Raw genomic sequence first — 13,036 nt, 5'->3', positions numbered from 1 at the left:
AGCCGTCATTGTTGTTTGGCGGGCCGGGCTGGATTCGAACCCGCCACCTTAGGTGTATGTGGCTGGTGCCTTAGCCACTTGAGCCACAGGCGCCAGCCTTCACCCTGAATTCTAATCAAGTCCCCACTTATCTTGTTTTGGGTTGTGGCTGCTATATCTGGGGTTCTTATGTCCTCAGTTGGTCTGTAACTGTGAAGGAAGGTCCACAGCCCATTTTTTCCTTTCCCTATTAGGCATTAGGGATGAGACAACCTGGGTTCTGGTCCTGCCTCTAGCTATGTGACCTTGGAGCAGTCATTGCCTATTAAGGGTTTTACTTCTTCACCTCTCAAAAGGGTAGTGACCTCCACCTGTGCCCACTTCACAGAGCTACATTGAGGAGCCAGGCCAAGGGCTGGGGATGGAGTCCCCCAACTTGTCCCTCCACTCTGCATCCACTTGGGACCTGGAATGCCAGATCTCCTCAGGGCTCATCACTTGTGTCCCCTCCTGGAAGTGGTGCTGGCTATGCTTGCCCAGTCCCCTCAGCCGTGCCTCTCACGCCTGGAGGGCCCTCTGATGGTGCACATGGAAACCCTGACATCTCGTGTCTGGACGAGGAGACTGAGGCACAGGAGAGTAAGGGACCTCTTCACAGCTACCCCAGGAGTGCCCAGGGCTCGCGAGGCCTGGATCTCTCAGAGGCTTCCCACCCCAAGCCTGCTTTGTGGAACTCTCAGAAGCCTGTGAAGGGTTTTCTTGCAGTTGAGGGCTCAGCTATCATGAGATAAGATAGGGAGAGTTTGCATGTGCCTGAGCCCAGCTCTGTGACAGTGGCTGAGCCATGAGCCCAGGCTCTGGGCTGGGGATCTGTCAGACACTGCTGATAGTTGATGCTTGAGCTGGCCTTATGGGACAGGCAGAGTCTTGCCAGGTGCAGTTGCCCGAGTAAAGGCACCTAGTGGGAGGGTCATGGTCTGTCCAGTGACCTTTGAGTGGTTCTGGGAGGAGGTTGTGGCCAGGACCGGCCAGAGCAGTTAGCAGGGCAGCGTGAAGTGTGCTTGGTACCCTGCTAAGGTGTTTCATAGTATTCTAGGGGAGATAGGAAGCCAGCAGGACAGGGAAAGATGGCTTGGGAGGACGATGGCACCTGGGTCTGGATTTACAGCCATTGGTGCCACAAAGGGGTAGACTGTGAGGACCTGGGGATCAGACTTCATTCTCTGTCAGCCTTGCTCTGGGCCTGGTATGGGTAAAACCATAACTAAAAAGGAGAAGAACTTAGAGCTTGTCTTGTTCAATCCATTATGCCACGGAGGAAGAGGGCAAGGGACTTATACAAAGGCCACAGAACCAGCACCCCAGGCCAGGGCGGCAGAGAGCCCAATGCTAACTCCATTCCCAGTGAAATATTCTCAGCCTTTCTCAAAATAAGCTGGCAGCCTCCCCAGCACAGGCCTCAGCAACTTCATAGGCTGACCCTTCAGCCTGCAGGCCTCCTTCTGGGCATACAGGTAAGCAAAGGCTCCTTGGATGACCAGCACAGGGCTAGGGTACCAGCTTCCTGGGCACGGCCTGCCCCACACTCCCTGGCGAGAAGCCCAGGGCCCAGCAGCGGGGAGCACCCAGAGAGGCGGCAGGAGATGGATTTCCCAATTACAGGTGTCGCTGCCTGTTTGTCACTGGGACAGGCCAGTGGGGCTTCTCTTGGGAAATGCTTCTCTTACCAGCCTAATTGGTGAAAGCATTTGCATTTTCCACTTGGCCAGGGCTGCTTCCCAGTGTACAGCCTCTGCCCAGCAGGTGGAGGGTGCTGCATCAACATCACCACTGACAGCAGAGGCCAGAGTGTCCTGACTGCCTGTGGGTAGAGAGACGGGAAAGGGACTCACCACTCCTCCCCCAGACGGGCAGGGGTCACCCCTCAATCACTGACTCCACCAGAAGCAGTGTCTGTGCCTGGTAGGATCTCGGGCCCTTCTGGCCTGGCCTGGCCTGGCTGCGCGCCTGGGCCCTGGCTGCAGAGTTCTGCTCTGGGAGCCCTGAGCTTCCCGCATGCAGTTGTTGGGGTCTGAGAGCCCAGAGAGGCCTGCCCAGTGTGTGTTGGTGGCAAGGCAGGCCTGGGATGAGAACTGGAGCCTTCTGTTCAGTTGCAAAAGAAGCAGAAGAGCTGCTCCTTCCTCCATCAGAGGGCTGGTGGCAAGGAGAACAGGGCCTGGAATGTGGGGGTCCAGGGTCTGCCCACAGCAGGCAGAGCTCCAGGTGGCCTGCCTGGGGTCAGCCCTGAAGGCCTCCTGATCAGAGGAGGCTGCATTTCCCCTAGGGTCTATTAGGTGCTCCTGGCCAGCAGCATGGAGGAGGAATGTGGGGTTGGAAGCCCTAAAGCATTTCCAGGCCTTCTTCCCTTCTGCCCTCTGGAGGCTTCTACTTTGAGAATGCCATGAGTTTTCTTCTAGCTATTTCCTTGAGACCTCCGATCCCGCTGCCAAGTGGGTGGCCAAAATCCAGGGTGGAGCTGGTCTGAGCCTGTGAGATGGGCAGGAAAGGGGCCACTTCCTCAGTGTCCACCTGCTTCTTAAGCAGCACCCCTTACATCGTGCTTGGTCTCTTTTCCCCTGCTGGTCCCATCCCACCCGCTTCTTCCCCACTCCCACCGCCCAGCTCCTGGGTTGTCCCTGGCTCAATACCTCCTGCATCAGCAAATCACTAGGACAGGGAGACGCTTTTGTCATCTGTCCTCGGAGACACTCATCTTCCTTGTGGAGACAGGGAGGACCACATACCCCAGGGAGGGCTTGGGCCTCCCTTGGTGACAGTGGGGGCAGCATCAGGCAGTGTCCAAGAGCGGCTGGTGGGTACTGGGGCCCAGAGGAAGGACTTAGGCGTGGAAAGCCCTAGGCAACCCTCCTGAAGGGGCCTGGAACAGCACCAAGAACCACAACCCATCTGTGTTGTGGGGTCTCAGATCTAGAAGGTCAGCGGAGGGGCCCTTAACATTTTGTTCACATGCGGAGACTGAAGCCCAGAGTGGGAAGAGGTCGTGCTTGTCAGAAGTGTGGGGCCCTGGGTGTTCTTGGAGCACCCACGTGGCATCAGATCCTTTGAGAGATGGTATGAGGGAGACACTGAGGTGAAGGAAATGACTGTTGTGGGGCCGGGGGACACTCGGGCCGAGGACATGGAAGGAAGAGCCCTGGGCCAGGGGCCAAGGACTTGGTTCAGCCTCTGGCCCTGACCCTACTGGCTGTCAAGTCTTGCTCATGTCCCTTGCCCTTTCTGGGGCTCCCTCCTGTCCTCATTTAGTGGGTGGCACCTCCCCATAGGGCCCCCAGGCTAAAGTCTGGTGAGGGTGATATGGAGACCCCATCTTTTCATCTGAGATGGTGGTGTGAGCCACTGGTGTCCTCTGCCACAGCCACAGGACACTGTGCTGGTCCTGACACTCCAGTCTTTCCCCATCTCAGCCCTCGCCTAGGAAGCCATCCCTGTGACTGCCTCGCCTACAGTCTCTCCATCTGGCTTCCCTGACCTTTCTATTTGACACTTGGTGTTTGGGGGCAGGGGGGTTGTCTAACAATTTGGCTTGGTTAGAATGGGCTAGTGGAAAAGAGTACCAGGAAGATTTTGAGGGAAGCTTTTCCTAACCTAAAGCAAAGACACCCTCACCAAAACGTGTTTCTCCCCCCACCCCGTCCCCACTCCTGCTTTGTTCATTCATCCTTTCCCCCAGCCCTTCATATGTCTATGCTCTGCATTCTCCCCAGGTGGGATAGGAGGCTGGGGGAGAAAGTGAATTCAGATGTCACCTGCTGATGGATGGTGGCGGCTCAAGCCCCACAGCCCGCTGGGCAGCACAAAGCTGTGGGCTGAGCCCCGCCCACCACACTTGGTGGGTGCTGGCTCCCTGCGCCCTGCCATCAGGACACTGTGGGAGCGGTCTGCCTTCTCAGCACCACCAGGAGCCTTGGGTCAGAGACCAGTCAGCATGTCGGCACTTGGACTCAGATAACAGTCCTTTGTAGAGGGACATTGCAATTTAGCCACGTCTCTGACTCCAGCAGTAGCTGTCACAGTCTAATCACAGAGGCATAGGGTGTGCAAATCAAAGTGTTGGGATCTTAGAGCCTTGTGTCCTTAGAGAGTTAGAATTACAGACTTACGGAACCGCCTTAAATGTTACAGTAGACCCACAGGATCTTTAAACCAAGAATTTTGGGGAATATCATATGTCCAGGGAGGAGTTAGGATTTGAACCAAGTGCTGCTGGCCCCCAAAGCTGCTGGCAATGGGCTGTGAGCCTCAGAGTTTCAGGGGTGCCCCAGCAGAGCTCTGGAGGGGTTGGTAAGGAAACAGCTGGTGGAGTCCCCAGCCCTGCTTCCAACGGTGCGGCCCCATTTTTATCTGTTTTATATGTTGGAGTTTCACTTGGAAAAGGGGTTCTTCAGTTTAAAAATCACGTTTGCCAAGCCCTGCTCTGTGCCCCAGCTCCATGCCAGGACTGAGAGGGTGGCTCCGGCAGTGGGTGGACAGGCGGCAGGCCAGGGCCTCCTGGGTGGGGGTGTGGGTTGCTCTGGGCCACCGTCTCCTCCCCCTCTCACTCCTGCTGTGTTGTTGCTGCAGCCAGAGAACACTCTGGGTCTGTCGTCCTGTTGACTGGGGTGACAGTTTAATAGTAGCTTCCTGGGCTGTCATTTAAATCTGCCTGCCAGGTTAGTAGGCCAGGGGCGGGTTGGCACGCCCCCTGCCCCCACCCCGGATCTCCATTCTGCTGGCAGCAGTTGTCTTGGCAACGCCAGGCCCTGGTGAGCTCTGCCGAAGGGTAACCATGGGGGGGAGCAGCCCTTTCATCTCCCGACTCGGGTACAAGTGGCCCAGCTGCCTCACGGCTGGGCTGTGGGGCTGGAGCCAGGCTACCCGGTGCTGGCCCAGGCCTACAATGGGAGTAGCCTCGTCCATCCCTCTGTGCACCGGGCTCTGAGTCGAGGGCTTTATCATTGCTCTTTCAGTCTCTCAGCCGCCCCAGGAGGGAAATGGACCTGGCTGTGGTTGCTCAGTTGAGCTGTAGTCCACCTTTCTTATGGGTCTCTGCTCTGTCCTCAAAGAATATTCCCTGCAGCCCAAGACCTGCCCTCAGAAACTAGAGAGCAGACAATGCCTGTGTACCTGACATCTCTCTCATCTCCGTCCCAGCTGATATGATATCACTCCCGTCTCTTGCGTCCTGGGCCCTCCACTAGACATGTTCCTCCTCTGAGGACTGGGGTCTCTCTAGTGGGGTCTCTCCAGCTTCACTTGGCTCAGTGCTCTGTGTCCCAGCATTTCCGCTGTTTTTCGTGGCCTCGTGGGGCTGGCCCAGAGACAGAGGACTGGGCACCAGACTCTGCAGTGAACATGGGCCAGCCTTTATCTGAGCCTCACCTTCTCATCTGCAGGATGACAGGTTTGCACCATAGCAGGGTTTTTTCCTAGGTGTGGCTCACTGGGCCACTTGTTTCTTGGGAAACTAATAGACATGGCATCTGAAAAAGGAGTTCTCTGGTTAAAGAAGTTTAGAAGAGCTGGAGGAAACATAGTCAATCAAATATCTTTACTGCAGGACTTCTCAGGCCCTTTTCTAAGACCGCAGGCATAATGAGTCTTCAAGGGGACAAATAATGAGTGCCCATCTCAAATGTCTAGCTGGATGGCCACCCCTGCGCTCTTCCCTGCTCTCTGTCCCTCCCTTTCTCTGCTAGGCCCAGTCGTCTCCCTCAGCCTCACCACAGCCCAAGGGGAGCTCTGGCAACTTGGAGCCGTGAGTTTTATTAGCGGCTAGACAGCAGCCTTGTGCTTAGCAAGAGGCTGGATGTGTGAGCTCAAGGAAAGCCAGGCCACTATGCTGGACCTCGGAGGGCCAGTGTGATGCCACGGAGGGCAAGTTGGCCCCTGGCCTGGAGGAATTCACAGGTCCTTTCCCACTTGCCTCTTCCTCAGCCCCTAATGACCACTCTACTGGCTGGGCCCTGTCACCCCTCTTCTTAGAGTGCACTTCATTGCCCTCTGTACTCCCACAGCTGGGCTGACTCCTCTTCTGTGAACACAGTGCCTTCCTCTGGGAAGCCGTCTCTGACCCCAGGGTTGGGTCAGGTGGCTGTCCCTGCTTGGCTGGACCAGGAGTCAGTACCTGGATTCAAATGTGACCCTTCCACAGACATGTGCTGTGACCTCGAGCAGTCATTTCTCTCTAGAACTTGGCTTCCAGGCTTAAAAGATGGTCATGAACAGGGGGCTTCATGACCCTGGGTTTGACATACTGGAGCATTCTACTGATTCTTGTTTCGAAGTCTCCTCCCTGCACTGGGGCTTCAGGATGAGCGTGAGTAGGGAACAGCAGCCTGAAGGATGTATATTTTCCCAGGATGCCTATGGGAAGCTGGGAGGTGCTGAGTGCTCATAATTTCACAAGTGCTCAGACTCTGGGTGCTGAGAGGGCTTTGGGACTTGGTTAGCACCATACCTCTATTTCCTGATGAGGAGGCAGGCCCAGAGGGGTTTAAATGATAGACCCAGAGTCACACACACAGCAGCTGGGGTCAGGGCTATGACTTCACACACCCTAAACTTGCCCCATTTTGCTTTTCAGTTCATAAAGCCTTGACACCATCCTTAGCCCATTTGCCCCTCACAACAACCATGTGTGTTTCATGAGCCAGGGATGGTATCCTTGAAGGCAGATGAAGTGAGGCTCAGAGAAGTTCTGTAACTTGCTGAAGTCACACAGCAAATTACTGGCAGAGCAGAATTTGATAGACCGTGGACCGACTGATGTTCTCCTTGCCTGTGTTCTTGTTATAAATAGCAGCTCCCAGTTCCTTTGTCCAGGATTTCCCACTCTGCCCTGGGGCGGGCCCCTCCTCACTGCCCTGTGGAATCTCCAGTCCTTTGTGGCAGCCCATCTGTTGCCATGGCACCAGATTATGATGTCGCAGACCCTGGATGACTATGTATCACTCCTGGGCTGTGGAGTACAGGGACTCACAGAGGTGGGCATTGTCCAAGGGGCAGACTGGCATGGAGGGACATAAATCCCTGGAAACAGGGAGCTATGGCCTTGAGCCCAGCTGGGGAATCACCCTGGGAACCAGAGCCAAGGCCAGGAGAGTGGAGGTCTGGCACGGCTTGCTCTGACAGCCTCAGAGCGACTGCTCAGCCCTCATCTCTTGGCTGGGCTGATCCAGCCTCTTGATAAGGGACTCTAGGGCTCATTATGCTGAATGACTTGACACTGGGTGTTCACTGGGATCTCCCAGCAGAGTCTTTTGCTTCTTGTCCATACAGCGCTGCTACAATACAAAGACACATCCCCACTTGCCCAGAGAGGGAAGGAGTTTGCCCTGGTTCACCCAGCGAGGCGTGACTGTTGCACCAGTATTCCGTCTCAGCTCTGACTGCAAACCCTTCCTGGCGGTTACGCTTCTGTGGCCCTCAGAGGTGGTTTACTCTAGTGCCCAACCCGGAATCAACCATGCTGCCTCAGTTTCCCCATGTGGTCCATTAGCAGGGCACCAGTCACCATAGGCCCAGGTTTACTCTGCTACACGGTTCTGAGCACTTTCCCGAAGACCCGAGAGGCATTTAGCGTCATTTGCTTCTCTGGGGTCCTTCTTAGCCTCATTCTTAGCAAGGTAACATTGAAGTGGCTGAGGACCTTTGGAGGAAAGGGCCCAAGCTTTGGCAGCTGCCACACAGAATTGAAATCCCACTTCAGCCACCTACCACCCTCACTTCATTGAACCTCAATTTCCTCTTCTGTAAAATGGAATTAATAACAGCTACTGCCATAGCTTTAAGGAGTCACTTAAAGGGATTTTAGGTGAAAAGTTCCAGGCCAGAGCCAGGGTGGAAAATGTCCAAACTGGTCTAGACAGTGAACAAATCTATACCCCAAACACCACCATGGGACACCATCTCATGGGCCTGGCTAACTTCAAAGCTGCCCTTCAGGACTCCGATGGTACTTGGGCCTCCTTGCCCAGTGCCTTCCAGGTCTTGGCACATGGAGGAAAGCCAACCTCACCCCCGGGCTTCCAGAATGCCAGGGAGGGCAGGGCTCTTGGAAGGGATCTGTCCTATGCCCAGTGACAGCCCCTTCATCACCTTCCTCTTCAAGCCTGCCGCAGTTGCTGTTGTGGGCGCTGCTGGTTGTGCGTCCTTCCCAGACTTGCTACTTGCTCTGAGCTGGGCTGATTCTCTCCTGTGTTCTCAGCACAGAACCTGGAACAGATCTGAGGGTCACTGAACGCCGGGCTGAAGCTTCATGGGGCTTTCCCACCTGCTTTGGGCTCTTCCTCCACATCTTAGACAGCTGAGGAAGTCCTGGGTCTAGATTTCCCGATATATCATGTGGTTACTCATGAGCCCTTTGGCATGGGGTTTCCTGGGTAAAACCTTCAGCACAGAGACTAGCATGTAGGAGGCACTCGCTGAATGTTAGAACAGGAGGAAGGAAACACTAGAACACACCTTTCTTTTTCGGGGTGCCGAGCATCCTCCGGTGTTCACACTGGGAAGTACTGCAGGTGCTGTGGTTCGTTATGGTACTTAGCGTAAGTGATCACAGATTGATTTACTGATAGGTGATAATGGTATTGGTATCTGTCACTGACAACCTCTCAGCACAGAGCACACAGAGAAGACCACTTGAGGGCCGTGGGCTGAGAGACAGGAGAGTTGGTTCCCTTCCTTTGCTGTTTCCCTGAGCTGGCCTACTGTCCTCTCTGGGCCTCAGTCACCCCACCTGTAGGTAGACTCTGATTCCTCTGGTTTTTTCTAGCCACACACATACAGAGGCATTCTTCTAAGGCAAGAAAATTCATCTTAGAACACAGACATACTGCAAGGACTCTATTGAAAAGAAAGGCAGAAATGGAACCCAGGGGCACCCAGGGCACCTAGTCTCTCTCCTAAGTCTCTCCCAGGCTTCCCAGAGCAGGGGGAGCTGTTGTATGGCTCTCAAAGCAGCCAGGGGACCCATGGATAGCTTTAAATAAAACTGGCCCATGGGAAGTAGCTTCCCTGGGTGAAGGTGAGCCCCAGCCCCAGCTAGCTGTGTTTCCATTGGATGCAGTGTCTCCCCACTGAGATCTACACTGAGTCAGATCCACAGGGACAAGGAAGAAAGGAAATCTTAGGCCAGGTGCAGTGGCTTATGCCTGTAATCTCAACACTCTGGGAGGCTGAGGCGGGTGGATTGCCTGAGCTCAGGAGTTCCAGACCAGCCTGAGTGCAATACAGTCTCTAAAAAACAGCTGGACGTTGTGGCAGGCACCTGTAGACCCAGCCACTCCAGAGTCTGAGGCAAGAGAATCACTCCAGCCCAAGAGTTTGAAGTTGCTGTGAGCAACACCACAGTACTCTAGTTGGGGCAACAAAGTGAGACTCTGTCTCAAGAAAAAAATAGCAAATTATATTGGACTATGTGGATCAGTGATGACTTAGAGCAGAAGTCATCAAACTATAGGCCCCAGGCCAAAGCCAGCCTATTTTTTAAATAAAGTTTTATTGAAACACAGGCATGCTCATTTACTTGTTGTCTGTATCTGCTTCTGAGAGTTGAGTAGTGTGACAGACCATATAGCCTAAAATATCTAAAATTTGCACCGTCTGCTCGAGAGGGACATTCAGGGTATTATGGAGCTCACGGTGGTGGGGGCTGACCAAGATGAGAGATGGCTTCTTGGAGGAGATGATCTCTAAGTCTAGTGTGTAATGGAAAGAAGGCAGAGTTGGGGGAACTGGCTTACAAAGGACAGCTTGAACAAGGTGTGATGGTATAATAGCGTGGGGGATGCAGGGACCTACCAGCTGTTGAGGTGAAGCTCAATTAGAAAGTGGAGGTGGGGAGAGACAGACTGAGGCCAAGGAACTTCTCAGCCCCTGGGGAAAGGCTGCATCCTGATGGCCCCTGAGGTTACATCCAGCCCCAAGGTAAGCATTCAGGAGGGCAGCCCCAGATCCCTCATGAAAGCCCATCAGGGCAACTGCCCTCGCCCTGCCCTGGCCTGCCAGACGCAGTCTGTGCTGAGTGCTGGTGTTCAGGAAGGAGCTGGGCCCCAGGTCAGCACAGAGCATTAATAATAGGGGCATTTTAGGATACGGCAGCCCTCTCTTGACCCTTCCCTGGCCCCGAAACTCTAATTCCTCTCAGGACAAGGTGCAGGGACAAGGCAGAGTGTCCTGGGCTGGCACTGGTCCCCACATCTTGTCCTAGCTCTGCTACCAGCCGTGAGATCTCAGCAGTTACATCCCCCGTTTAGGTACTGAACCCCCATTTATTTTGCTTCTAATTTCAAACTCGAACCATGAAAACAGCAATAGCTGCTACTTGCTAAGCATCTGCCGTGGGGCAGAATCTGCTACATGTTCTTAATACATTATAACTTCTCGTTACTCCTCAGTCTGTGTTTTCTTCTCCCCTGTATATAGATAAGAAAACAGGCTCAGAGGTTAATTAACATCCTCAAGGTCACACAGACAGGAGGAGGCAGGATTGGGATTCAAGGCTGTAAGCACCTTGCGGGCAGTGACTGGTTGGGGCGTCTTGGTCAGGAGATCCTCTGCCCACTGCTCTGAACACCTCACTATTCTAACCACAAAGCAGTCATCCAGGGTTAGAATACCTGATGACCAGCTCCCTGGTGCTTGCAGAAGGGGCTTCGACTTCCAGTCTGGTTGGGGCAGGCAGGGAAAGACTGAGAACCCAGGAGGGAGCTACAGCCCCTGCTACAAGGGGGTGGGGACGGCTTCCTGGAGGCCATGGCAATAGAACTGGACTTTAAGGGAACAGAGGGGCGTGGTGAATCCTGTCACCCTTAGTGGACTGGAGCTCTTTGACTTGGAAGGCATGGCCAGGATGTCACCTGTCTTCACCATGTGCCCATGGCATGAATAAACATTCCTCTCCTGCCTCTCACCTGTCTGTGAGGCACTCTCCAGCCTAGCAGGGCAGTGAAAGGTCATGTGATCCACCTTTCAGACCAACATCTTGGTCGCCCACTGCCATCTGACTGTGTGCCCTAGCAAAAGACTCCTGTACCCACCAGGCCCGTCATGCTCTTCTCCTTGCCCCACAGCCAAGAAGACCTGTATGGACAGTGACTTTACCTGTGACAACGGCCACTGCATCCCTGAGCGATGGAAGTGTGACGGCGAGGAGGAGTGTTCCGATGGCTCTGATGAGTCAGAGGCCACTTGCAGTGAGTGCTGCCCCTGGGGCTGGGTGAGGGTGGGCCATGCTCTGGGCCTCAGTTTCCTCAGATCTTCCTCACTGGGAAGTTGTGAGGCACAAGTGGGGTGATCACTTGAACACCTCGTGCCGTGTCTTTGGGGGCCTCCTGGAAAACAGCTTAGGGAGTCCAGTTGCTCCTTTCCAGTGGCCTGTTTCTGGGGCTTTCCTCATGGCCCTCTTTTCGGCTGCACCTGTTCTGTAGCGACAGGAGCTAGATGGCGCTCCCTGAACCTCCTCCAGGCCTCCCCGCTATTGTTCTCAAGGACCCTGATCATAATTCCAGTAGTGCTTAATGGCAGCTGGCACTTAGGAAGCATTTCCTGTGCGCTGAGCTCTTTGTGTGCATTAATGTCTCTTATCCCCACAGCAGCCTCTTGCGGCAGGTACAGTCACTTTCTGAATTTTGTAAAGGAGAACAGTGAAGCTCAGAGAGGTTGAGTGACTTGCTGAAGGCTACCCAGCCCTTCCCACTATCCTGGGTGGGCTGAGCCTAGCAGCCCCTGCCTCCTTGGCCAGCTGGGTGCAGCAGAGGCAGCCGCGGGAGTCCCAGGCCTGCCTCCCACCCTCAGGGCTTTGTTTCTCCATGATTTATTTTCCAGGCCCTAATCCTCAAAGCAAACTTACACCCAGCAGGTCATTCCATGACATTTGTTAAATTAAAAAGGAGATGAGAAGGGGGCAGGAAAGGACCCAGAGGTCCTGAGGCAGAGCTTCAGCGTGAGCTGCAGACAAAAGGTGTGGGAGGGGGAAGCAAGTGGAGGACGTGGGGCTGGCAGAGACCTGGGATCCCCTCTTCAGGAGTAGCAGTCGCCCCAGAGGCAGAGGTGGGGACAATGGAGACCAGAGTCCTATCCCGGGCTGCTGCCGGTGATAACTGGGTTTCCTTGTCTCCTAGCAACAGAGCTCTGCATAGGGAAAGAGAAAGAGAGAGAGAAAGGCAGAGCGGGAGGACCCCTGCCAGAGACAAGGGAGCCCTCATTTCCTGCACAGCTGCCCCCATTCTCCGCGTCGTGCTGTAGGCCCCATCCTTTCCTCACCCCACCAAGTATCCAAATTCCGTGCCGTCCTGGAGGCTTCTCAGCAGGAGGGAAGCCGGGTGCTTTGTCCTGAGCTTCTGAAGGAACAAAGCCCTGCCACGCCCACTTGTGACTTTCATCCTCTTGGCAACCTTGGGAGGGAGGTGGATCCCCATGAGAAAGAAACTGAGGCTGGAATGGGTTCAGCTGCTCGCCCAAGGCTGCCCAGCTAGCAAGAGGCAGAGTCTGCTTGGAGAGGGGGGCTGTAGCCACAGGGGATCAGCCTCCTCAGCCACCATCCCCTGATCCAGCAGCTACCGGGACACAGGGGTGAGGGCAGGGAAGGAGAGAGGAGCCTCCTCGTGGTCATAGGCTGGGGACTGTCTGGGGGCTGTGCTCCCCCTTCCCCCCATATCTCTCTTTGTGTTGATGTCCCTTTCCAGCCCTGCTCTCTTGGGCTGCTCCCTTCCTTGTGCTTCCGCTCTCCTGGTCCTTCCTCTCACCATCTCTCTCCCTGAGCAGCCCCATGTTTCCCTCTGTCCTTCTGCCTGTCCCCATCCCAGCACTTGCTGCCTGGCCACCCTACGAGCTGTGCAGAGACCCTCCTGTCTCCCAGACCCACTTTTGGCAGTTGGGAGCTGGAGGCCCAGAGGAGTTGATAGGGTTGTTTCAAAGACAACCTGTAGCTTAAGCGGCTAAGGCACCAGCCACATACACCAGAGCTTGCAGGTTCGAATCCAGCCTGGGCCTGCCAAACAACAATGACAACTACAAC

The 13,036-nt window shown here is 54.8% G+C and overlaps 1 protein-coding gene across 2 annotated transcripts in view; it reads left to right on the top strand.

Moving 5' to 3' along the window:
* The window catches only part of LRP8 (LDL receptor related protein 8), a 79,009-nt gene that overhangs the window by 25,330 nt on the left and 40,643 nt on the right, over nucleotides 1-13,036 (top strand). For both annotated transcript variants that reach the window (XM_023515105.1, XM_012807192.1), the window contains exon 3: nucleotides 11,091-11,213. In XM_023515105.1, the coding sequence (XP_023370873.1) occupies nucleotides 11,105-11,213 (109 nt within the window). In that variant the 5' untranslated portion in view covers nucleotides 11,091-11,104. The remainder of the gene's footprint in view (nucleotides 1-11,090; nucleotides 11,214-13,036) is intronic.

This window comes from Otolemur garnettii, unplaced genomic scaffold (genome assembly GCF_000181295.1).
Source record: "Otolemur garnettii isolate 467f Iridium unplaced genomic scaffold, OtoGar3 scaffold00066, whole genome shotgun sequence".
NCBI classification, from domain to species: Eukaryota; Metazoa; Chordata; class Mammalia; order Primates; family Galagidae; genus Otolemur; species Otolemur garnettii.
The sequence above is the reverse complement of the archived record's forward strand: the minus strand, read 5'-3'. Positions and strand labels throughout refer to the sequence as shown.